The 25430-nt window shown below is 32.4% G+C and overlaps 2 protein-coding genes across 3 annotated transcripts in view; one reads left to right on the forward strand and one right to left on the reverse strand.

Moving 5' to 3' along the window:
• Window positions 1-334: 334 nt before the first annotated feature.
• On the reverse strand, window positions 335-2476 carry LOC110993287 (60S ribosomal protein L26). The gene is made up of 4 exons (XM_022259487.2): window positions 2376-2476; window positions 1979-2160; window positions 844-984; window positions 335-507 (listed from the first exon to the last, which is right to left on the reverse strand). Exons 2-4 carry the CDS (start codon window positions 2144-2146, stop codon window positions 370-372), a joined length of 447 nt encoding a protein of 148 aa, XP_022115179.1. The 5' UTR covers window positions 2147-2160; window positions 2376-2476; the 3' UTR covers window positions 335-369.
• Window positions 2477-6100: 3624 nt separating this feature from the next.
• Window positions 6101-25430, forward strand: part of LOC110993271 (muscarinic acetylcholine receptor DM1) — a 39882-nt gene continuing 20552 nt past the window's right edge. For both annotated transcript variants that reach the window (XM_022259466.2, XM_022259465.2), the window contains exon 1: window positions 6101-6247. The gene's annotated coding sequence lies outside the window, so the exon portion shown is untranslated. The remainder of the gene's footprint in view (window positions 6248-25430) is intronic.

Below are 25430 nucleotides of genomic sequence, written 5' to 3' on the forward strand. Positions count from 1 at the left end.
GCTAGTCTAGAACATTCAAGAGTTGGGACAACAACCAGCTCTAAGGGAGTGAAGGGTGACGAAGAGACGTGAGTTAGGGTACGGAGAGCCGCAAGCGCAGGAACTGCAAGTTGACCACGTATCGCATTTCGGAGCCTGTTACGTTACGATTAGTATGCATTGCAGGAGGGAGTTTCATACAAACAATACTGAACAGCTCAACAGGTTGAGGTGATACGGTGACGATCCCTTTCAGAGTTTGTGTGCTTTGACCTTTATATAGTTAGAGGTTTAAATTAACTTTTATTATTATTATTAACACTAATTGTCAAGCAAGTCTAAAATAAAAGTAGTATTGTTTTAATATTTTTATTGTTCCTTAAACTATGTTTACGAGGTCTCAACTGCCGTGGCAGTCTCCTCAGTGTATTTGCCCTTGTCTTTGCCAAGTGCCGCCAATCTGCCCTTCGCTCTACGGTCTAAGATGGACTTACGATCTTTGTTCATTTTCAGTTTAACGATAACACACTGAAACCAAAACATGATTTTTTTATAAAAGTTTAAGTATATATTAATTTATTTAAATTATAATTTAATATATCAGAGCCATGGAAGTGTCTCAGCAGTCACATAATCTTTACACACAAATGTTTTCACATATTGTGTGTCAAAGAAAATGCTTTTGTATAAAATTTATCATCACTTAGATTGACATGTCTAATTTTAAGGGCATTTCTTGCCCTTAAAATATGACATAGTATATTGTTGCATAAATAATTTTGAATTATGCCTTTAATATGTCTTATCATGGAATACAAGCTATATCCTTATTAGCTAGCAATTTTAATTTCATAGAAAACAAACCTTTGAAGGGTGAATGCCGACATATACACTGGCTCCATTGGCTTTTTCTCTCTGAATCCTCTCAATGTATACAACAAACTTCTTTCTGTACACCTGCACTACTTTGCCAACTTGTTGTCCTTTGTAGTGACCACGTACAACCTGTCAACAAAAAAGTAACTATTTTTAAATTATCAACAGCAAAAACTCAGCATGAAAGTAAATATATATGTATACCTAGCCGAACTATTTCAATGTTTATTAAGATATAAAATATGTAATAAGATTTGTAATTTTTATTTTAACATAGAAAATGATTCAGCCAGATTTTGGTCATTATACAAAAAAGTAACTATTTTTAAATTATCAACTGCAAAAACTCAGCATGAAAGTAAATATTCATGTATACCTTAACTATTCCAATGTTTATTAAGATATAAATGTAATAAGTTGTAAATTTTGTTATTTTACATAGAGCCAGGCCCTTTGATCATTATAACTAGTATGTTGATCTACATGATGTCGTCATAAATGGTTTTGACTGGTATAACCATCCTGCCAAGCATATTATTAAATATTATGTTATAATATAATAATAAATATATTATTATAAATTATTAAAGGTAAGGTTAAAAATATTTAAAGAAAGATTTGTGATACCTTTTAAAATGATGAAATATTTCAATAATTTCATACAACCATTGTAGGCACATAATGTATTGCTATCGAGGGCCTAAATTATATTTAAACTCGTTGTTTCAAAGAGTATATATATTTGTGTGATCTGTTACAATAAAGCAAAAAGCTTACGAGTAAGCATCTTGTATATTGCAGTGCGTAATTGGTACATTATTAAATTTTTACATTAAGTTCTGTTATTGCAAAACAATCAGAGCCATTTATACACCATGGCACAGATCAGCTATAACCTTCAAAGTTAACTAGAGAAAACCTCTAGTCTACCAATTCAGTTACAACAAACAACTGTGGTCTAAGAATGGTTTGTCATCATCATTTTGTTTTGCATTGATTTGTTAGAAGCACGTGTACAATAAATGTCGTATAATACAATTACTGCTTACTAACTACCAGGATTCATATTACTAAACAAAAGTAATGCAGTGACCACATTAATATATTAAATACAGATATTCACCTGTACTTCGTCGTCTTTACGGATGGGCATCGACTTCACATTGAATTTCTGTCTAAGTTCCTTCGACAGAGGTGAGGACATAAGAACTCTTCTAATGTGGGAAGGTGCGCTGAAATGCCTCTTCCTGTTTTTCCTTCTGGACGACGTAACCAGTTTATTGAACTTCATACTGGCAGCCTTCGCTGAAATCCAAGTTACACGTTTTAACACAAACAATAGGTTACCGATTGTGCATGATTGATGTCAAACTCCGACAACATTCATTTGGTACACTATTTACGTATTTTGCTAAAATAGTCATGGCTATAAGCTTTTAGATTAATATATTTTAGAAAAATAAAATATGAATGTCATAAAACTTAGCAAAAGAGACGATTTAGAGAGATTTAAAACCTACCCGAAACGACACGGCAAAGAATCAAATCAAAAAGACATACAGAATGAATGTTGCCAGTTTCGTGACTTCGGATTCCCAAAGATACCGCAATTTTTAATAAGGGCTACCCAGCAATATTTATTATTACATCTCCGGCTAATAATTAAATTAAAAAAAAAATATATTAACGTATAACGGAAACATTTGTTTGTTGTAATGTTGTAATGTTTAATTGTTGTAATTAAAAAAAAACCTATATGTTATCAACTTATTGTTTGTAATAAATTAAAACTTAATCAGTTATAACAATTCATTACTATTTGACGGTATGAAAAATAGTATTATTGAGAATAATTCGTATAAAACATGGCTTTAAAAATAGTTATAAAGTAAAAAAACTTATAATTAACAATTAATTATTAAAAACAAACCATAATCAAAACTTTTTTATACGATTTTTATACTTCAAACACAATATGATAAAAACGGTCACAGATTAGTCGAATCGGTGATGATGTAGCATACTTGTAAATATAATAAAATAACAGTATGATTTGTTGGAGATTGTTTTTGAAGAGAAACTTATTTTTTAATAGAGTTGCTCATAAAGTGGCTTATTGCAGGGACGTTTAGTGTTCGGGATGTGGGCTATTACACACTCGTGCTTTTTCTTTCCCTTTCCCGCACTCGCGTTTTCTTTCCCAACTGTCAATATCTATTAAAAAGAAAAAAACCAACCACGAAGGTTTTACTAAAAAAAGTTCATAGAAGTTTTTATGATTTTTAATTGAAACTGGCATAAAGTTATAACTATTGCGATTATACATTAAAAAAAGTTTTTATTATATATGCAAATACTTCTTAAAAGTTTACAAATTAGTTTCAATATCAGATTTAATGGCTGGATTCAATAAGTTAGGTTAGGTTTCTTTTCATTTCATATCAATAAAAAAATATACTGATGGCTTGGCTCTATAGGCATTTGGCCCTTTGCCTACCCAGAATGGGTGAAGAAAACAAAAAAAAAATCTCTGCTTGTATACTTTTACGGTTGGCGCTATTTTTCAAAGAATGTTTTTGCGAGTTGAGTTGTTTGTGCACAAAATGAGTAAATTCGATATTTTATTTGAATGAACACCACTCGAACCCAGTATAATTGCACTGAATGCTTAAAAGAACATTTTACCGGAAAAGAAAAAAAGTCGCTACATATCTACGTTCTACTACGACGAATTTATTGCGTGGAGCGAAGAGAAAAATAATTAAATAGTTTTCTTAATTTGCCTAATTTTTTGTAAGTACTCGTTACAGTAGAATTTTAAGCAATTTCATTATATTGGATGTTTTCAAACTCATAAAAGTATGCTTATAATTATGAATTATTCATTAAACGTCGATTTTTATAGAAATAAGTATTTGCAGAGTTGTTATCATAGTTCGAATGGATATACCTAGGTGTCGCTAAAATAAACATATTTATTTCAACTTTTTCCTGAGTTATGAAAAGTGCTCGCTAAATTTGGTAATCAGGATTATAATAGGTTTTCTTATAAGTAAAACAATAATGAGAACGAAGAAAGTCATACCTAAGTCTTAAAAAAACCTCTTTCTAATGACATATTTAAGTTTAGTTAAAATTCTTCTCTTAAGCAGTGTTGGCCTAGTGGCTTCAGCGTGCGACTCTCATACCTGAGGTCGTAGGTTCGATCCCGGGCTGTGCACCAATGTACTTTATTTCCATGTGCGCATTTAACATTAGCTCGAACGGTGAAGGAAAACATTGTGAGGAAACCAATATGTCTTAGACCCAAAAAGTCGACGAAGTGTGTCAGGCACCAACTGATCACCAAGTTGCCTATTAGATTTAAAAATGATCATGAAACAGATTCTGAAATCTGAGGCCAGGACTTAAAGAGGTTGTAGCGCCACTGATTTTTTTAAATTCTTTTCCATACAGCCATTACCATGGGCTGACACATGCATTAGGCGCGTCCACACAGAGCGAACAAGGAAACTTAATCGCGAGGCGGTCGCGCACGGTAAGCCCGAGCCTCCAAATTAAGTATTGGTTCGACTGCTTCGACAAAATTCTATTTTCTTAATACAAATTGCGTGTGTCTCTACACCGGCAGAATCCGGTAAAAAGCGTTAAGGTAAATTCTAAGTACTTATTTTGTGTAATGTTCTTTAAAATTATTTCAATACCCAAACAATACACCAATTAGTGCCTGTTACTATTTTATAGTTATTCGAGTTATATACATACTACGTTTACAGTACTGAGCCTGTGGAAAACGTGGGACTCCCAAGGCTTAGGAAATTCGAATCACACCTTATGCTGCAAGCACCAATGTTTTTATCTTTTATTTCAAAAAACAGAGCGACTAGATTCTTTTTGTTGTATGTTCAAAGACAAAAAACCAGATAGCTAATAAACCAAAATCCGGCATTTTAATGCTGGTATGGCGGCAATGAAACTTAAAAAGCCTCTTATCCTATCATTTTTTAGTTGAGAATGAGAGATTAAATTCTCAACTTCCAAATTTTGTGGGCTAAATGAAAGCTCCTCCCAAAAGTCATAGAAAATGTCAACGGTTCCAAATTTTATCAACGTTGTGAATATTTAAACCTAAAAGTAGTACTATTATACTTGAAATAATATGCTCCTTCCGTCATCATTTAACACATTTGTTAGTGTTTGGTGTAACTAGTAGCTATAATAAATAAGAAAGAGAAAAGGCTTAGGACATTAATAGTATATTATAGATTTTTTTGATTTGAGAGTCATGTAATATGAAAATGTATTTTTTAGTTTTAGGTATTAATATTATTTAATGTGAATTATTCCTATTAAGCAATAGGCAGTGTTGTACAACTGAATCTATAAAATCCCATATCAATTTTCTTATCTATTTCTTCTAACATATAACTAAAATCATAAATGTAACCTCTCTATATAAATTAATGGTAATCAGGTTGGTTGCTCTGATTCTTAGATCCCATAGACGCCATACCATAGATTACAAAGAGATAATAATAATGCTTATTGTAATCATTGGCTTGTAGTCTGATTTCGAACGTGACACCATAGAGTTTAAAATCCTACGCTAAATGGATGGGCTTCACTCGGTTACTGCTTACGAATAATAGTATTATATACAACATGACGTGTAAATAAATATTTTCTCATATTTACGTGAGCACTAAGCTCGCTTGCTACAAACGCAAAACTTTATTTCTTATAATTAAACGCATTTGAATATAACAAACGAAAATAGTAAATTTAAAATATTTTTTATTTAGTACCGTATATAATTGGATTATTAGAAAAACATTATTTACTAAATAAACGTCAGACAAATATTTGAACATCTCGTTGTGTTTATTAACACTGATCTGCATAATTCGCCATCGTTTTAAGTGATGCCGAGAAATCGATTAAACGAAGCGTCTAACTTATTCTAATGCATACATGAACAAACGGTGTTAATCACTTTAAGAAAACCTTAAGATACGTATTAGACATGCGAATTTCGCAATTCCTTAAATATAATAAAAAATAATTCCTTAAGAAAAGGATTGAACGCGAACTCGGTTTACTTATTTATGGTCACGACACACGTTTGTTCCTCTGACCTCTGAGGCGTACCCGTGAAAGGAGAGCAGAGGGGTCTCTCCTGTATCGTCGCATCCGAGTCTGCGCAGATTGTCGCGGCCCGGGCCTTTCAGTGAATGGGAAGCCGTGAGGGTGTGCGCTCATCGCGTCGATAGCCGGCTATAATATGAGTGACGTGCAGTGAATGGCGTAGCGTGGTGATGACATATCTGTGAAGGAAGAAATGGCCGCGCGCCCTACAGCGCCCGGCGATTGTGGACCATGTTCGGGGTCGTAGGTAAGTGAAGGTCACCTCAAGTCCTGACAGGCCGATGCCGTCTGTCAAAATCTACCGCGGGGTTGGGCACCTATGTCGATATAACCATACTTTTTATATGTCACTAATATAATATATTTACTCCCGTTTGGGGGTAGGCAATTTAAACACGTTATAATGGATATAGGATTTTATGCTGGAATTTTAATTATCGGTTGAATTCAGATTTAAAATCAAACGTATATAGTTCAATAACGAAAGTGATTTAAATTTAGAATATAATGTCTCACTTCTAACAAAAACCTAGAAGTTGAATAACTGTAATCATTTGATGTTCGCGATACATCAGTATTAAAATGGTAATTAGCCAATATACAAATTTGGCGAAGTTGAATGTGAAAACATTTTAAAATTTTACAATGCCTTGAATTTACTTACTATATATAGATTTTAAATCTTAATTTTGAAATCGTAAATCGACCCAAAAATTAATTCATGTTACTATACTAATTGCTAAGTTCTTAGATATTTAAACCCTCACCACAAGGCCTTGAAGTTATGTTAACAAGTTTAGTTAAACTTAATTGACATATAAACCTTATGAGTTATTTATACATAAGTTAAGATCGTTAAAGTGTCTTTATTATTCGATTAAAGTCTCAGCTCGTTGTAAGAGTTTATTTATTTTGTATGCATTTATTTCTCTGTTCAGAGATAAAGATAATAAATGTTATATATATGAAATACATTAAGAGAACACATATTATAATTTAAATATATTTAAAAAAGGAATTTACGTTTGATATTTAAACTTTTTATGTCTCTAGACATTGTCTATGCTTCTTGTAGCGTGAATGTAAGGTTTAGACAGCTTTATCATTATTATTCTATCATTTTAAATAAATTGTTGTTTATATACCGATTATGTTGTGATTTACCAGATATATTATTCTAAAAGTTAATGTCATTGACTTGAGGTTTTCAATGGACAGCTGGTACTTTCTCTTCAGTGACAAAGGGTGTCTTTAATGTGTCGTCAATGTGTCATCGAGCTCGTAATTAGCTGGAAATCGAATCCATTTGTAGCTCTAAGATAATTCTACTATGCCACTAAGGTGCTTTTCGCAAATGAATGTAATATGATCTGAAAATTTTTGTAACTTTTTAAAATAAATACAATTTACATTTTTATTTAAAGTAATATCGCCGTTTAATGTTCATCTTTGAGACGCTTGTTTCATATTTTATGTCACTATTTGGTCAAAACTGATTTTTCGAACCGTATCCTCTAATATAGATTACATATAACGTATGATATACTCAACAGCCTAGTCCTTAAGGTTACGGTCGAATACCATGTATTTTTCAATTCATCTATTTCTATGGTTAAGGCAGAACAGCTCCTAATGGGGTGTACAGCTCCTACTTTATTATTCTTTTTTCGGTGCCACTTAAATCACTGAAAGTCGGCAGTCCATCTCTCCTTGTCTATTGTCTATCTTAGATTCTTCTAGTAACTTAATTTTCTGGTAACTGTTATAATTAAAATCAACGTGTAAGAGTAAAAAAAAGGTGTTTGTAAGCAAACGATATTCTAAAAGAAAACTTACAACTACTTGACTTCGCTTGAACCTTGAAGTTTTTGTGCTGTACCTGAAAATGGTTTCACACTTACCGTTTTTCAAATAAGTCATAATAGCAAGAATTTATTAAAATATTTATTAAGAATGCATAGGTTTAAAATTTATTTCCTTTAAATATATACTTGTTTACGATTAATCACAAAGCTATAAAATATAAACAAATGTTATCGTTTTTTCGTAAATCAAAATATTGCTTTTCTTACCGCGAGAAAATGACATTTTACCCCAAAAATTTGGCATTTTATAAATATTTTCAAGTTGAATCGTCCGACTTTGAAACTAAAATATATCTATAATATACATAAATTAATAAGGTTTTATAGGGATAATTCGTTATTTTAAACAAATTATCTAGTCAAGCTAATTGATATTTTGACAGTCTTTTCAAGTAATAAAACTAGATGACCCTTATTTGACTTAGATTTTAATATAAACCAGAATAAGTTGCGTGTTATCCTTGCTGCCGCGAAAGTTTCTGGGTGAGTGCTCGTGTATACCCGGTCCACGAAACTGAAAACATATTTTAGAAGGTAAGGGAACGGGTTCCGAGAGATCTCTTGTACTGAATTGTAGAAGCTTTTTCTCAAATATGAATATTCTGTGCGTATTTAATCTTAAAGTTAGAATAATAGTTTGCTTGGATAAACTTTTGGAAATTAAAAGAAACTATTTATAATATCGTGTTTTATTGTCGTGTATTATATAATGAAATAACAGTATATTTTGTGGGTAAAGTTGACCTGACTGTTCCTGAAACTGTTCCAAAGACCAATTTTCATTGTCTATTCTAGGTACTTGAGTCAAAGTCATGAGTGTATGAGCTATTACGAAGTGTAAGCAAACTAGGAAGTTACATTTAACTTTCTGCGAAACTCGAAACTCCACACCTTTATTTACATGTGGGTAAGTTTCAGTGTGGTAATGTTTAAAGTCTTGCATATTAGTAAATTGTAATAAAGAATTTACTTCAAAAATACACATCGCATGAGAGCTCGTTTCTTTTTTTTAAATTTAATCTAATATGACTAACGAAGTTTTTAACGAAAAATATTTTTTTTTTAATTTCAGAAAGTTAAAATACTCGGCGGTTGCCTTGAATTTTTCAGTATCACGATCCTTGTGTGAGGGTCAGAATTTTTGTTAATAGTTAAGTGCTTCGTTAAAGAGCGGTCGTGGATAATTAATACCTCAGAAAGAGAGATTAAGCAAGTAAAAATAAACTCATTTGCTGAAGGCTGCTGATATATGTGAAATCTGTACTTTTAGAAAAATCTTTTAGTACTTGCTTAGTTAGTAATGGAATAGCGTCAGGTCAGGCAAGGCTTTAGGCCAGGAAAGAGCTCAGGAGATTTCTACTCCAAATTGAAAAATATAATAAACACTAGACCCGGTGTTAAAACTAAATACAATTTTTAAAAATCGCACCTCATTATACTAATACAAATTTTATAATTTCTAAAAAGACATCAAATATTTCCTAGCAAAGAACGTTTTTATTGGACAATTCAATTGTCGTTTTTAGTATTTTACTTTGCTTATTTATTATGTTTTCCATCGTTTAAACCTTAGTATCGTCATCGTTTAAAATTAGCCAATTCTAGCCGTTCTCGAGTTTCAGCGAGGAAAATGAACTTTTTTTACACATAAGTAAGATTGTAAAAAAGACTTGTGGTTTTGCCTATAATTGTTTTCTTTCGCATTTATTCCTTCCGAGCATTATGACCCGTTGGCGTTGAGGAAAAATGTGGGTCTCTGCATCTTCTACCATGGAGAGCGTTCAGGGCAGTTGAAATTTATCCTCGGATGTCAAGCCAGAATACGGAATGGAATTCCGTAAATAAATCGTATACGGAAGTCTGTCTTCGTGGTTTCACAACTGAGCGTTATTTATTCATGCCGTACCACCTCTATGTGGAACCAGCTACCCACTGAAGATTTTCCAACCAATTCAAGTAAGGGTCCTTCAAGAAAAGAGCGTAATTTCCAAATTCTAAGAGGCCCGCAACGCACTCGCGAGCCTTCTGGTGTAGAGAGTCACTTAAAATCAGATATCCTACCCGTGTGCCCCTGTTTTAAATTGTACAAATCAATACATGCAAATAATTTTCTTATGTATGTTTTAGCGACGTCGGTTTCTATACAAATGAAGAGCACTTCCATCTTTTATTCTAAAAGATCTCGCTTTTCTGTGATTAATACTGAGTGCCTCTGATTTGATTATTCATGTCTTTTGTACGGAAACAATAAAATGAATTTCATAAAATATTTATTTAAAAACGCTATTTAAATCGTAGATATTATCAAATTAGACTTTTACGCTATTAAAAGTCTGCACTGTTAGATATAATTTCTACTATCTTTTGTATATCGGCCACTGAGTAGTTAGAATTGTAATTATATATGTAATGTTGATATTGGTAAATGGTTTTATATCTGTGAGTAATACAGTTCACTTATAATTGATGTTCATTGAGATGAGCCGGCGAACTAAAGAAAAATAGGTTTTACAGAGGTAAAACCTACTCTTCTTTAGTTTCTAACTAGAAATATAACTACGTGGAACCAGCTCCAACATCGACGTTTCCATGAAGATGGGACGGGGCCAGTGTGAACAGGATCCCATACCACGGAGGGGTATCACTTAATATTAGGCGAGGCTGTTGCCCATTTCCACCCTTCTATATATAAAAAAGTTAATTGTAATGTTTGACGTTCAAAAACTATCTGATATTATCATATTAGACGAGGTCAAAAATTATTTAGCATACATACCTACTATCTAACACCCTAAACAATTAATCTATTATAATATTTTGTTTCTGTCTATAGTTAGTAAATGTTATTATTAATAATTCGTAGTACAGGTTAAACAAAACAATTTCATTTGTGTATAAGGGAATGAACTAAGTATCCACGGTTCCTTTCACCGTACCTTTTGATTACGTAAGCAAATTGTTTTACCGGGGCGATAATACAGAACGGCTGTTCCCCGGCAGTCGACATTTCTAGCTATCCGGCACAAGATCAATGAAATTTCCCGATAATATGCCAGTAAGAGACTGAATTTAAAGCGTGCCAGAGATTAAGTATTCGTATAGTTTAAATATAACATTTTCTAGACGACAAAAATTTGATATTTCAAAAACTTGTCTATTACGTCTAAAATTTCATTATAAAAAAAACCTTATTAAGTGATATATCACCGTCATTTATTTTTTATCACAGGCAAACCAAAAGTTCTATAACTGAATATAAACTTTTAACTTATTATATTGAGTAAAATACACCTGAAAACGAATAAAAAAGATGTAATTACAACCGGGCCATTGCCAAAAAAGGGCACACAGAGCACCAGAATTGGATTAAAATGGAAATTTGTTTAAATGTATATAAAATATATAATGTAAAATGTATCTGAATAATTTTATTCTTATTAATTACAACAGGAGGTAGACATAAAACAAAACTAATTATTGTGCTTATCTATTTGAATTTCACGATAACTTTTATACAAATTTTATATTAGAAAGGTCATGTCACGTTTTTACGGTGAAGGGAAACATCGTGAGAAAACTGACATGCTTTAGACTCAAAAAATGGATGGTGTGTCAGGCACAGAAGGCTGATCACCTTGTTGCTTATTAGAAAAAAAACTAACACCCAGATCATAAAACGAGATAGCACCATAGGTGTTTTTAGTCGCTTATTTTTAACAAACTATGTAGTGTAGTTAAATGGCTATTATTCAGAAATGTATGCAAAAAAGTGTCTATTAATTTGTATGCAAAACACCCACTTTAAACTCTCAAAGTGTACAATTATTTCCCAATTGAAATGAAAGCGTCCAGCATTGTTATGGGAAACAATGTGAATGCGATAACAGGCTTGACATAATTCACTTTTATCGTAGAACATTGCAGTTAAATTTGCATCCCTCGTAACACCCATGTCATAAACCTTTGACGTGACAGGATAAACGCCAATTTTTCAATTATAAAGTACTAAACTTTATAGGCATTTATTAAGAGTTTATGTTTATTCAAACCAATCAAGGCAAAAAAACTTTTGTCTGTCCGATTCTTCTTTAAAGGTAACTTCTCGGCCATTTTCGCTGTTAAATTACGCCCTTTTTCAAGTATTTTTTTGTGAGGTCTTTGTCCTTAAGGGCCTTTTGTTGGCCTTAAGGGCCTTTACAGCACAGCCCGGGCTGTTTTGGCGAGAGTATCTCGGCCTGAATGGGGGTTTTCCCCGCGACTAGCGCAAGGGCGTCTTCTGTGAGACTCGAACCTCGGCTTGGCCGTCGCAGGGTGGCCAATCGGCTGGACGTTTTTCAAATGTATGTATATAGCTCTATTTATTGACAAAGAAAAATTTATTCGAAGAAAGGCAGATGGGAGATAAGTGAAAGAGTTTGTAGTACTTGTGTGAAGGCTTTATTGAATTTTATTTTTAGTTATTTTCCAATTGGAGTCGTTTAAAGAGAACAATACTTCACGTTTTAAGTAGATTAGTTACTTTTAAAAAGATCTAAAGACTTTGAAGATTGAATCCAGGTAATAGAATGGTAATATGAAAAAGCAATTTTGTATTAACACACGAAATTCGTTTTTAACTTCTTTTTTTCAACAAATACAAGTTTCCTTACTCAAAATATAACTCATACGTAGTATGTTAGTTGTCAAATTTATGTGTCTTTTTAAGGTTAAGGCTAACTAAAAATCGTATTTAATTTAATACAAGTACGCCATCTATAGGCTAACAGATTATTATAATTCAGAAAAACAATTGACAAATGAACGCAATATACTTAGTACTTACTTACTTACGTTACCAAAGAGTTCTTAAATTGTAATTCAAAAAAAGTTTTCATTAGCAATGTTACCAACTGGCCACATCTAAACATTTTCAATGTGTAACACTGAATACATGGGTAACCCATGTATCCAAGCATCGCTTGATATATGGTGGAAAATGTCTGTCGGGTCCGCTAGTCAAATATATTGTGTAGTAGGTACAACATATTCTCACTAAAAAACATAACAAAATATACGTTTCTGGGTGTCCGGGTGATTTAAGAATACAGAAGCGGGCATGCCAATCATCAACAATATTAGATTTATTTCATATTTTAAGACATATTTAACAATATGGGGTGCTCGGACATAATGGATGACCAAGAAATGATATATAGATTTATAATGGCGATTAAATCATTATAACGCTAAACTGTTACCAACTCTAGGGAGAAGTTGGAAGGTGGAAGATTTATTGTTCTAATTCCCAGTTATAATACATTCAATAGACATAGTATATATGTATAGACAAGGTATAAGTAGTCTTAGAAGTAATCTTTGTAAAGTACTTTAAACCCTATAATAATATATGAAACATTTGTTTTTCTCAGTCACATGAGGCCCAAGGAGTTATTAAGCAGGATAAATGGCTTTACGTAGAAGACCTTCGAGCGTGATGGCTCCGGTACTGACCTTGCATAGATATTAATGTGCAAACGTCTCGGCGTTCATGACGGAGGCTTCCTTTTGTCCTTTAGGCGTGTGATAACTTATATGTCCTTAACGGAGATATTATGAAGACTTGTTGTTTATGTATAAGGTTAAGTTGAATACGCATTTAGCATCTTCAACTGTAACATACGGTATTCGATCACAGGAAAAATATATCAGAATAGAAAATTAATTACCACCTATTATAATTATCGGCCGATCGTTTATTTTGTGGAACTTGGCTGTTGGCCTGGCAGCTCAGCTCAGGTTGTTTAAGCGAGCCGAGGCCGGAATTGGCTTTTTCGGTATCCTGCGAAAATCGGACCTCGGCTCGGACTACCACGGGGTGTTAAATCACCCGAAATGTGGGACGGCCGAGCCACTGGAGTGAGAGAAGGTGGTTTTCTATCATTGTTTGTTGTCCTTCACCGAATCTTAAATTAAAGTTCAAAAGTGTAATTACACAGGATTAAATACAGTTTGATTTGATTGTCTATATTATTTAATAAATTAGAGATTCAAACTAAGTTTCTCTGAGTAACAGAATATGTTAAATATATTCCAACAGAAGTGAAATTTCCACTCGTCTTCAAGCAAGATGTTACATTTTGTCAATGCTTAATATCATTCTTGGGAATTTGAAATTGGCTCGCGTAGCATCAAGACTTACATGTTCTCACGATGCTTCAAACATATCACTTCACTTTCATACGGAGTTTGTCAAATTTAACAATTTTTACTATTATTACTTTTTTTTAAAATTACGAATTTGTATGTAAATTAGGTCCTTTCATATGAAATTGGCGTATTTCGTACTGGCCACTTTAATCACGATGTTCTCCTCTTTGGTAAGGAATTCCAAATTCAAATTTGTACGCTAATATACAAACTGCTATAGTTCATATCTAATTGTAGGTGAACCGATTGAATATATGAGATCGTAAAATTTGTTAATATTCTTATAAGTTTCAAGACTATTCTTTTTAAAAATATCCATATTTTTCGTACTAAACTATTATTCCTATGCGACTACTTAACATCTCATACGCTAACATCTTGATATATAAACGAGTACTACTGTATAGATACAGTATACGTAATAGCTGGAACATAACTGCAATAGTACATGTGTCATGCTTCATGTAGGGAGCACTGAAGCGTACAACGGAATGCCTTCATCCTTCATAAATTAACTTCTCCTTTAAATATTTGAACACGTTGACTTTACGTTTCATCTTTTGACGTTAAAATTAAATATTTACTTTCTGTTTACGATTGAGATAATTAAATGCTTATGTTCGCTACAAGATTAATTAAAAGCGAACAATGTTAGTAAATATATTTATTGACAATTAAAATAATTATCAGAAAAGAAGCTAAAACGTAACAGAGTGTTACCCAGGAAGTGAAAAAGACCCAGAAGAAGATGGGTGAATGATATAAAAAACGTAGTGGGTCCAATGTGAATTTGCTATAGAACGTGAAAACGGACAAGCTGACAAAAAATAAATAACTGTTTGCCGATGGATATTAAGTATAGATATAACAATAAAAGCCTGTTTAATTTCCAATCATGACAAAAACAAAATTGGATTTTTTACATTATTTTTATCATGTTATCTTGTATATCGTCCATCATAAGCTACCTTCAGTAGTCAGTTCTCGATCGGAACCCATTCACAGGTCCTCTCTGCAGCTTTCCAACTGACTCTGTTTATCGTTTTCTTTCTCCATTCGCTTCCTGCCAAAGCTTCTATTTCTTCTATCCACTTATTTTTGGGGCGTTCTTGGAAGTACAAATCAAGGGTACCAAGGAGAAGTCTTTGGTCTTTCCCATGTAGATGTTTTGAAAGATCAGCTTTTATGTGTATCTTGCTATATGCCGATGCCCTATATTAAGTATACGAAATATTTCACTAATTTAAGCAAATTTACTTTATATTTAGCATGTAAACAGCATTATAGGTTTTTTAATCTGTGTATTCTGTATCAGGTTTATGAAAAATCATTCATTGGATTAAAGTGAAGATGTGCTAGAAGTAAGCAATAATAAAGCCTCTTAAAAACAGGTACAACAGCATGTTAAACCATATTTATACAATGGGAGAATATAACCCTTCATGCATTTTTAAGAGGTACACTAAAAACGTAATATAAAATTCTGTACCTAAGTTTTTGTAAGTCGCTGTAAGTATTGTGAGGCGTGCGTCCGTTTTAATATGTGCACCGCTACATTGTAGGATAAATATGCAAAGCTCACCGTAGCGAGTTTATTGCGTCTTGGATGTATGGGATGTCATTTATATTACCCGTTGGTATTTGAAAGTTAGATTCGGGAAAAAATTCAAATAATAGTCACTGGTCACTCGTGGATTAACTTTTAGAGGTTTTATTGTTACAATTTTTCATAATAAAAATCATCATCAGCCTCTTCATTTGGTACATTTCTGGACGTAGGCCTCCACTTTTTTCCTCCAGTAAGCCCTGCACTGGCTCTCTGTATCAACTGGCACCCATAGACGATGTCCACCTAGCCCAAGGGCGGCCATGCGGTCTATGGGTTTGAGGTTTCAAGGTGCCTGCGGGTCTGTCGGTATTTGGCCTGCCCATCGTCACTGAGATGTTGCAGCTACGTCGCACACGTCGGTCTTTTCATAAGTGTCCTCATTTCGTCATCTATCTGACTGATTGATTATCTTCAGATTTGCAGATGATAGTCTTATTCACGTGAATCTTTACAAAATACAAACATTTTTCTAATTAATTTGTCATGTCATCATGACCGCATCTGTTGTTTTCCACAAATTGATTTTTAATAGCTAATTAGTGTAGCGTATGTTAAATAGCTCTGACAAATGATTGCAGTTGAAATTAATTATGCCAAATGTAACTGGCATTGTTTTAAAATATATGAATATGAAGTTAATATAGACGAATGTGATTTTATAATCATTAAAGGAAATAAAATTATTAAGTTAATAGCGCTATGAATTGACATTGTTTATATATCTTAAAATAATTAGAATTCCTGGGACCTGTTGATCATAACAGTACTTATCCGTATTAGTGGTTGTATGGATTTGAAAGAACTTTTAGTCCTTTAAACAAACGTTTTATATATATACAATATTATGCGAAAGAAATTGAAAGCCGCACCTCGTCTTCAGTGTTTCAGTTCAAGAAGTGATGGAGAGATCCAGACACTGGACTTGAACATGAACATGAAATGACGTCCATATGTCTTATTATTTATTACTTAAGATGTCATGTGGAACATAGTGTAATGGTTGCAGCTCCATACAAACGTTGTGTAAAATAAAAAAATAATCGATTAAAAAGAGTGGCGGAGAGTTTATTGCCTGTTTTTCTGTTCAGTTCTACGCCCTTGATTTGAGAACTGGCAGTAAATGTAAAATTAGAAGCATTCAATGTATATTTCTTTTTTGATGTTCATAAGTGTACATTCTTACCTATATGAATAAATCATTTTTGGCTTATGACTTTTGTCAATATCCAATACTTTTGACGTACGAGAGTTAAACTTAAATGTTTCATTTCCTTACCTTGAATTTAATGAAAATCATAAAGTATTTAGACGTCATGACTATATGTATTAAAATATGTCTTAAATAACGATTTGAAAAAATGAATACCTGCAACAGATGCTACGAGGTGATGTCGCACGAAAAGTCTTCGAAATATGTTAGATCATTAATAGCTTCAAAGACATTTTGCTATTAAAGCCCACTTTATTCAAAGTAATAAAATATACAGTTTAAGCTTAATTTTCTCATATCTTTTTACCGTGATACTATTCAAATTAAACGTTGAGTTGTTGCCAGTAAAAACTCATTGAAAAGTTAATAAAGCGCAAAGGGTTGTTAGTTAAAAATATAAAGCTTTGTGGCGTGCTTAATCACGTAAAGTCCACACACTGCCCCATTTACCTGCTTGTGACGGCTCTATAATAGGTCAGCTTTATTTATAGAAAGGGATATTTGTACAGAAAGGTTATAGACGCAAGACATTCACCAATATTCTGAGAAATTTAAAACAATTTTTGAATAATGATTCGATTTGATATTAGAGCAACGTATTGCATTATACGTATGTTATTGATACCTATAAAATATTAATCATACATGTAGTTGAATGGTATGAAGGCAAAATGAATAAGTATATGAAGTTACGCAGTTTGTTGCCTAGAAAATACGCCAAAGCTTTTTACTTACATTATTTCTGTAAACTAAAGAAGACTTGGAAAGTATTTTTTTTATAGAACAGGGAGCAAACGGGCAGGAGGCTCACCTGATGTTAAGTGATACCGCCGCCCATGGATACTCTCAATGCCAGAGGGCTCGCGAGTGCGTTGCCGGCCGTTTAAGAATTGGTACGCTCTTTTCTTGAAGTTTGAATCAATAGTTTTGGATACAACCAAGTGCTGATAGAAGCCTGAAGTAATTCGTGTCGACTCTCAAACAATTTCATAACTATGACTCGAACAGAAAGGTTGCGTGAGTTTGGCACCGCCCATACCCCATAACAGAGTTTGTCGCCATGTTGTAATATTGAATTAATTTCATCTTCAAAATTAAATTTCTCTGCGTTCAAGTAAGCGCAAAACTTTTGTAAGTTCTATGCAAATCGTGAAATTCTTGATGAAGCGAGATGAAGAACTTTGGAAAAAATTAACAAAGTTTTCACCGGGGCGACAATTGTCCACTTATTTCCGCTCATATCTTTCAACATTTTACATTTTGTGAAAACGTTTCTATGGATTATGATGGCAAGCCTTAGTTCTGGACTTTTTTAATTTTAATGCTTATAACAAGTCATTATTTATTTTAACGTTTAACACTCACTGACACTGCAATGTATTGATTCTTCTCAGGTTGCATCTACTTACTAGTAGATTTAATGCCCTAATATTTTCCAGTTCCTACGACATTACTGCTTACTCAAGTGTTTATCTATAAAGAAAATTTCATGAGTCTAGGATTTGAAAGCAAAAATAGACGTCGCACGCTACACTACCTACAATTTTAATTAAAAAAAAACACACATAACAAAATTACCTTATACGTTTTGGAATAAATCCTATAACGAATTCAGGGCATGGAATAAAAAAAATCTAAATACAATATTGTAATGATCTATACGATAATTTCAAAAATAGACAGTAAAAAATGTTTTAATTAACACACAAATCTTACCAATGTAAAGTTAACGCCAAGTCATTAAGTATTTAAATTAACTTAGGGTTCTGCGGTTGATTGCGTTTCCATGGTGATACTCTGAATAGTAATAAATATAATTTAAATACAGTTTAATCAAATAAACCGACAACGGTTTAGTGATGTTCGGCGTTATGAGATAAAATTCATAAACAAACATAAATAAAAATATAAAGTCATGTAACAATTTACATAATTGAAGTACCCGACATCTTTTCGTTCTAAAGGGCGTAAGTGGCTCAAGATTAAAATTTAGACAGTGTTATTATGCTGATTTTATTTTTAAGAAAACAGTAGATTACTTGACAGTGCAGGTAAATCCTCAAAAAGTATGTTTTGTTATTGTAATTCGTATAGTAATTAATAATTGTATAAGGTTCACGAAAAGAGTACTTTTTAGATTGATACGCTTCGTCGTCTAGTGCCTGAATACATTATATAACTTAATTGCGAAGAGGTATGTTCGTAAAGGTCTGAAGAATAATTATGTTTATGAGAAAGAGAGTACACCTGAGTCCGGATAGACATTATCATATTAGTCAGAATTTATCTACATATAAGTGTATATTTTATACATACATGACCAATCTTAGACATGGCCACTGTCGCCAAATCGGTTCAAATTTTTCAAAACAAAATGTATGGTAGGAGCCTTCGAGGATATATAGGTTTAGATAGGTGAGATAGATAGGAGGTTCATAATTGTGCGTTGAGTGACCTGATGTGAAATGATTTGAATTTTTAGTATATTTATTATTTTGCCATAGAGGTCTATAATAAATTTATCTATATTTGTTATATCAGTAAAGAAGGTGTTGTTCTGTTGTGGATACTCACATATAGTGTTTTTCTTAAATCGTTGTAGATTTATTTATATAAAATTGAAATTGAATATTGCGTGTGTAAATGTTGGTCCTGTTTCACTCCAGGAAATCACCAAAAACAATTTAGTCATAAACCCGGAGAGACTGTTCGATGCGACCATCGGTTCCAATATCAATCAGTGGCTTACTCGTAAACTTAAATTCTCCTACATTTACGACCAGAGACAATTTATGACGACGAACGAATTGGACACGCACCCTACTAACTTTGAATTTTCCGAAATCTTTATTATGTAATAGAACATTTGTCTATTCGTGTATAAATTTTATACTTTGAAATGGCGAAATTTATAAATGAAATAAAAAACATGTTCATAAATAAATATTTAGCTTAGTCCGTATCAAAAACATAAAAAGATAAATATTTGTTTAATTATAAATATATTCATAGCATTCCATAAAACTGGTTGTTTATAAGCCAAAATTCCACGTTTAATATTATATTCAACAATTAAACGCCCTTTCCAAAGTACATTTTCGCGCTAATTAGCTTCCCCTAAGAAGTTAGCTTTGTGTATTTATTTCATGTTACAAAGTTGGAACATCACTAACGTACGTAGATTACAGTAATAAAATATAATACCGCTGGCCCCATAAACCTTGTCAGGGGAGAAACAAGGTCACAGTGAGTGGAAATGACTGCTCCATAACATGCTAAATATCCGACATAATGACGGCATTGATTGAGGAATTTAATTAAACTCCAACCTTCTGTGTAAGCTCGAAACGAGTCAAACTGTTTAATCATATTTTCGTACTATTTGGCACTGCAAGCAAGCCAAGAGTGACCAGTATGGTATATGAAATGAGCAATTAGCCTAGTGGTTAAGCGTACGATTGCCAACTATAGTCTAGCGTTTGTTTCCCGGTTTCTTTAAAAATTTATGCCCGCAATTTACACTTGCTCTTTTAAGGAATATCATTGACCTGTGTTCAGAAGTCTGATCAGATTATAGAAACTTTTATTTTATTGAGTATTATCAACAGTCAAGTTTAGATTTGAAATACATTTTTTTGTAAAATATTTTTTTTAAAGTAATCCTTAATATAGAATTTAATGTCAGTGTTAATGACTGTGGTCTCGGTTGTATTATTTATTAAGAAATATGTTAAATTTTTGGTATGTCTTGGTTTAATATATACCAAAATTTACAATTAATTTAATTTGTATTTTTGACGTTCATAAGTGTACATGTTCACCTATATGAATAAAGATATTTTTGAGTTTGAATTAGACTCATTGACTATTAATTAATAATACTTCACTGACTCAAACCTCTTGTGGAACTCGAAGAATTTTAGAATGAGAAAAGAAATTTCACAATGGAATCTTCGTAATTCCCTTGCTGCACTGCGAAATACGTAAACACGCGAACGGTTACGATATTTTGCAAATCTATTTTGTTTAGTAATATTGTTTACGTGGTCAGTATGGCCATGTCTTCTGGCTTTGGTTGCTCAAGACTTACATACTTTAACAAAAATAGTATCAAGACTCACTCAAATTCCATAGAAACTACTTTATATCGTAGTAGTAAAGTAAAATGTTGCCCTTATTGTTTAAAGAGAATAAAGTATACCATATTATGTAGTAATAAAAGTTTGATAGGTTCTTATCGCCCACACAAGATTCAATTGTAAGTGAAATCCCAAAACACTCACCCACGCACTAAACTAAAATATCGCACACTAAACAATTCCCTTAAAAGCTTGATTAAAAAGCATTGTATTATTCAACCATGCTACTTTTATATTTTTATAGCAGAAACCTTTAGATTTTAATTAATTATTAATAGGAGTACAACGTAAACATTGGATGTTTGCTAAAAATTTTTTTTCGTTTACTGTTGCAGATCATAAAAAGATATTTTCTGTATCGGGATTAGGCAAATTTACCTAAATATTTCTTTCTTCATTGATGTACAAGTATGTATAAGTTGTCCGTGACATGTTCAAAGAACATCATAATTCTCATAAGATTTTGTATATTTTATGCCATAGAAGTTTTCTTTCAAACGGATTTTATTCTGTAGGTTAGGTTACGGTTGTACTAGTCTTAGACATTCCTTTTTATAACCGTTTTGTAACGATTTTTAGGTCAACGTTGGCGTGAAACTGTAATTTGTTCCAATTTAGCCTACATATCAAGCGATTGTCTTTTACTACCTAACGACAGGGTATTATATCCAACAAACAAGGCGTAGCAACAATAAGCCGTTATTTTTCTAGAAATCATTTTGTGATTTCTAGAAAACTGTGAACTCAAAGCAATTATTACTTTATGTTTCAATTTCGGCTCGAGCAAATGTTAAATGCGCACAAAGATAAAAAATCCATTGGTGCATAGATAAATAAATACAACTTTATAATAATTCTGTGTTTGTCTTCAAATATTATACAAGAGTTACAAAAGCAAATATAACTCGAAGCGAAACGTTTGTATTTGACTGCAGTTAAGATCATATGGCACTAATTAGTTTGCCTTATAGGTCTTAGAGCACCCTTGACTGTTCAAGGCTGGCTTAGACCTTGTAAGCGTGGTTTATCTAAGTCATCTTTTTATGTTACGGCTATAACTATGTTAGCGTTTTGTTTTTGTGAATAAGCTTTTACCATTTGCTATAAAAAATAAACGGATATTATGTTAGGAATATAGTTTTATTGTGCATGACATTAACATATCTCAATCCATTTTTGACCATCTGAGATATTGATCTTAATCCAAATATTGATAAAAGTGTGCTAATAACCAATCGTTGGATTGATATTAGGTATGAGAACGATCGACTGTCACGGTCTGATCTCAGATTGTTTTCAATCTGAAATTGTGGATTACTTATTGGGATCGGACGTTAGCCTCGGTACACATAAGTTTTCGCAAGCGAAAACGAGAACCAATTCCTTTGTAGTCTTCATCAGAGCTCGAGAAATTTAACGTTCAATTTGCCCCATCGCTGCAATTTCAGTTAAGATACTCGCATACAAAACCTATAGAACAATCAAAAGGAATAAATTATGTCATCAATTCTCAAATTTCCAACAAAGACTCGAACGAACCGGTTCACTTCAAATATGGCGCGAAACAAGGAAGCCAATAGTGCAGCTAGTGGGGCATGATATTAAATTTTCAATTAAGCTGTGAAACATCGGTCTTGCTTATTACATGTTATATATCATAACAGTCACTGACATGCATACGTCCGTGTACATATACATACATGTACATATAATATATAGTTAAAGTCGAGCTAAAGTGAGTATGATAGTTAGCTAAAGTATGTGCGTTGTCCAACACTAATGGATGGTATTTTGAGAGGTTTTGTCTTTGACACTGCACTGAGTCGACATCCTCGTTCTGCTTACACATAGGACATTAGGACAATGAATTAAAAACCAACAAGTTTTTGGGTATAAATAATGTTTAGTGTTTAAATAAATAACCTGCTTTTGAATTATTTGTGTGTTATATACACTGCTTTATGTTTTTTTGGTTTTGTAAAATTAAAAGTTAATATCGTATAGTATATTTTATTTCATTTCTTTTCAGCGAAGGCGTCATTTTTTGTACGCATTTTCTACTACTAAATATAATGTAGTCACTGATTAAAAGCTTTAAAATAAACATTTGTTTTTAGGTCAGTTTGTCGTAAGATTTTCTTTCAATGAAAGAGTTGTTTACTGAACTTTCAACTCTTTGTCTCGAAGGCGCCGTAATTCGAGAACTTCACTAGAAAGTATTAACTCCTGATCTATTTTAATTAAATAATAGATTATTTCAAAAAGTTTGCCTACACGAGATGAGTTTTTTAAATAGGGTTAGTTGTATTAAACTTTATTTGTCATTAAATATACTTGGCACAAAAATTATGTGACTGTAGTCCCTCCCACCCCAAACGAGGACGTTCCTGTGATGTAGCTCCGAGAAATAAAAATATATTTTTAAAGTATACAAAATGTTAAATCTAAATAAATAGAAACTCGAGTTACTTGGAAGTATTTGAATTTGTGTGTGTGCAAGAGTGTGGCTTAGAGATGTTATAAGCGTGGGTACAAATTAATTGTAATCTATTTTCTATAAATATTGATTATTTTCATGACTTTGATATGTTTCTTCTAAAAGTTTACTTAGCGCAACTTTACAATACTAATGCAGTGGGAAAATTTATTACTTTAATAATCTTTTAATGGACAGTAACTTCATTATACATGTTCCATACAAGAATCCTTAGATAATATTATGCGCATTCATTTAGCATTGCAATTAGATAACGCGGATATAAAATGGTGATACTCTGAATGTAATAAAAATGCAAAGTGAATCTGCAGTTAACAATGACACGACTGCATGTGATAATTAATTTTGACTTTTATTGTCACACTTTGAGAAAAATCCTTTATCTTTATTGGCTTTGTTACTTTTTAGGTACGTTATAAAAATAAATTTATTATGAAATATTAGATACAGGTATCACTTATTTCACTTAATTATATTTGAATATGTAGATTGCATCCCCGGTAGCGAAGACAGAGGGTATAGGCCGAGAGAAAAGGCGGCCAAAGTAAAAACTCTCGGTACTCTTCTAAAATCATCATACAAAATGACTATGGCAAACAACACTTATGTAGTCCCAGGCCGATTCTTCAACTGGATAATAGTTAACTTATATAACTAGATAACATGGTATTTACCTAGAACCGAGATTCTTTGCTAAGTATGATTTGCGTATGTCAAAAACGTATTAGATTCTACTCTTAAATCTACCCTGAAGGGTAGATTACCACCGATAGTTTTAGATAATTTTAAGAAATTTTGTGGAAATTCCACATTCCATATGAGTTATGATAATGTTTCTCGTTATATGATCGCCTGCATACTGTATTTTCAGTACGTCAAAAATGTAGCATGGCAGGATGATGGAGATGTATTCTCAATTGATACATTATTAACGAAGCTAATTAAAAATAGGTTGAGACTAAACTATACGGGCTATTAGTGGGGAATAGTAGAACTAAAATAAATGACTATCGTTATCTTTTTTATTTCACGGTATTGAGAGAGAAAGATGATGTACCAAAATTTACAAACTAATGAAGGTAATTTTGTTTCGGGGAGGTTTCTTTAATTTAGCACTTTTTGGCATGATCGGTAAAGAAATACAAAAAGAAATTGGGTCAGACCGGTCGAGGTTATCTTCGTAGGGTTACCGATCAAGAATATATTCACGTAATTTGAATTTTCCGCTAATGGCTTCCATTATCGGTTTGTAACACTGACAATATATGGTTTAGCCCCTTCCGCGTCTTATATCGCAGTTGAATTATTTCTCTTAATTCACATGAATATTTATATCAGCGAAAAATATAAATATATAATATATATAGATATATAAACAAAAATCGAATTGTTTGTCAAAATCCAAATTGGTGAGTATTAATAATAGTTTTATTAGTTAGATTTACTTACTAAGCTTTAATAATATATGTTTAAGAAACATATGCATTATATGTTTTAAATTGTATATTTCTCTTTTGTTTTTTGTTTTAAATAGATAGTGATGGCATCCCTGTTTATCTAAAATCAGAACCCTTATTCGATCGTTTCTCATATATTTATTGATTTACTTTTTTCATAGGATTAGATTTGTATAAAAACATTGAAATATTAATTATAAAAATCTCTGAACAGATGGGGCTGTCATATATACTTTGTCATCAATGTAAACTAAACTTTGATGTTTATTTTGTTTAGCGAATTTATATACATTTTATCGCAATTGCTATTTGCGACACATTTCAAACAGTATTGGTGTGAAATAGCAAAATTATGCCTTTATTTATTGATTAATTGTTCGCCAACGGTTTGTCTGCTTCCGGCCACGCACAGTGCCGTACACGGAAATGTGGTTAAGCCGATTCTGAAATTCCTGAATGAATTGTGT

The sequence above is a fragment of the Pieris rapae genome, chromosome 3 (assembly GCF_905147795.1).
Source record: "Pieris rapae chromosome 3, ilPieRapa1.1, whole genome shotgun sequence".
NCBI classification, from domain to species: domain Eukaryota; kingdom Metazoa; phylum Arthropoda; class Insecta; order Lepidoptera; family Pieridae; genus Pieris; species Pieris rapae.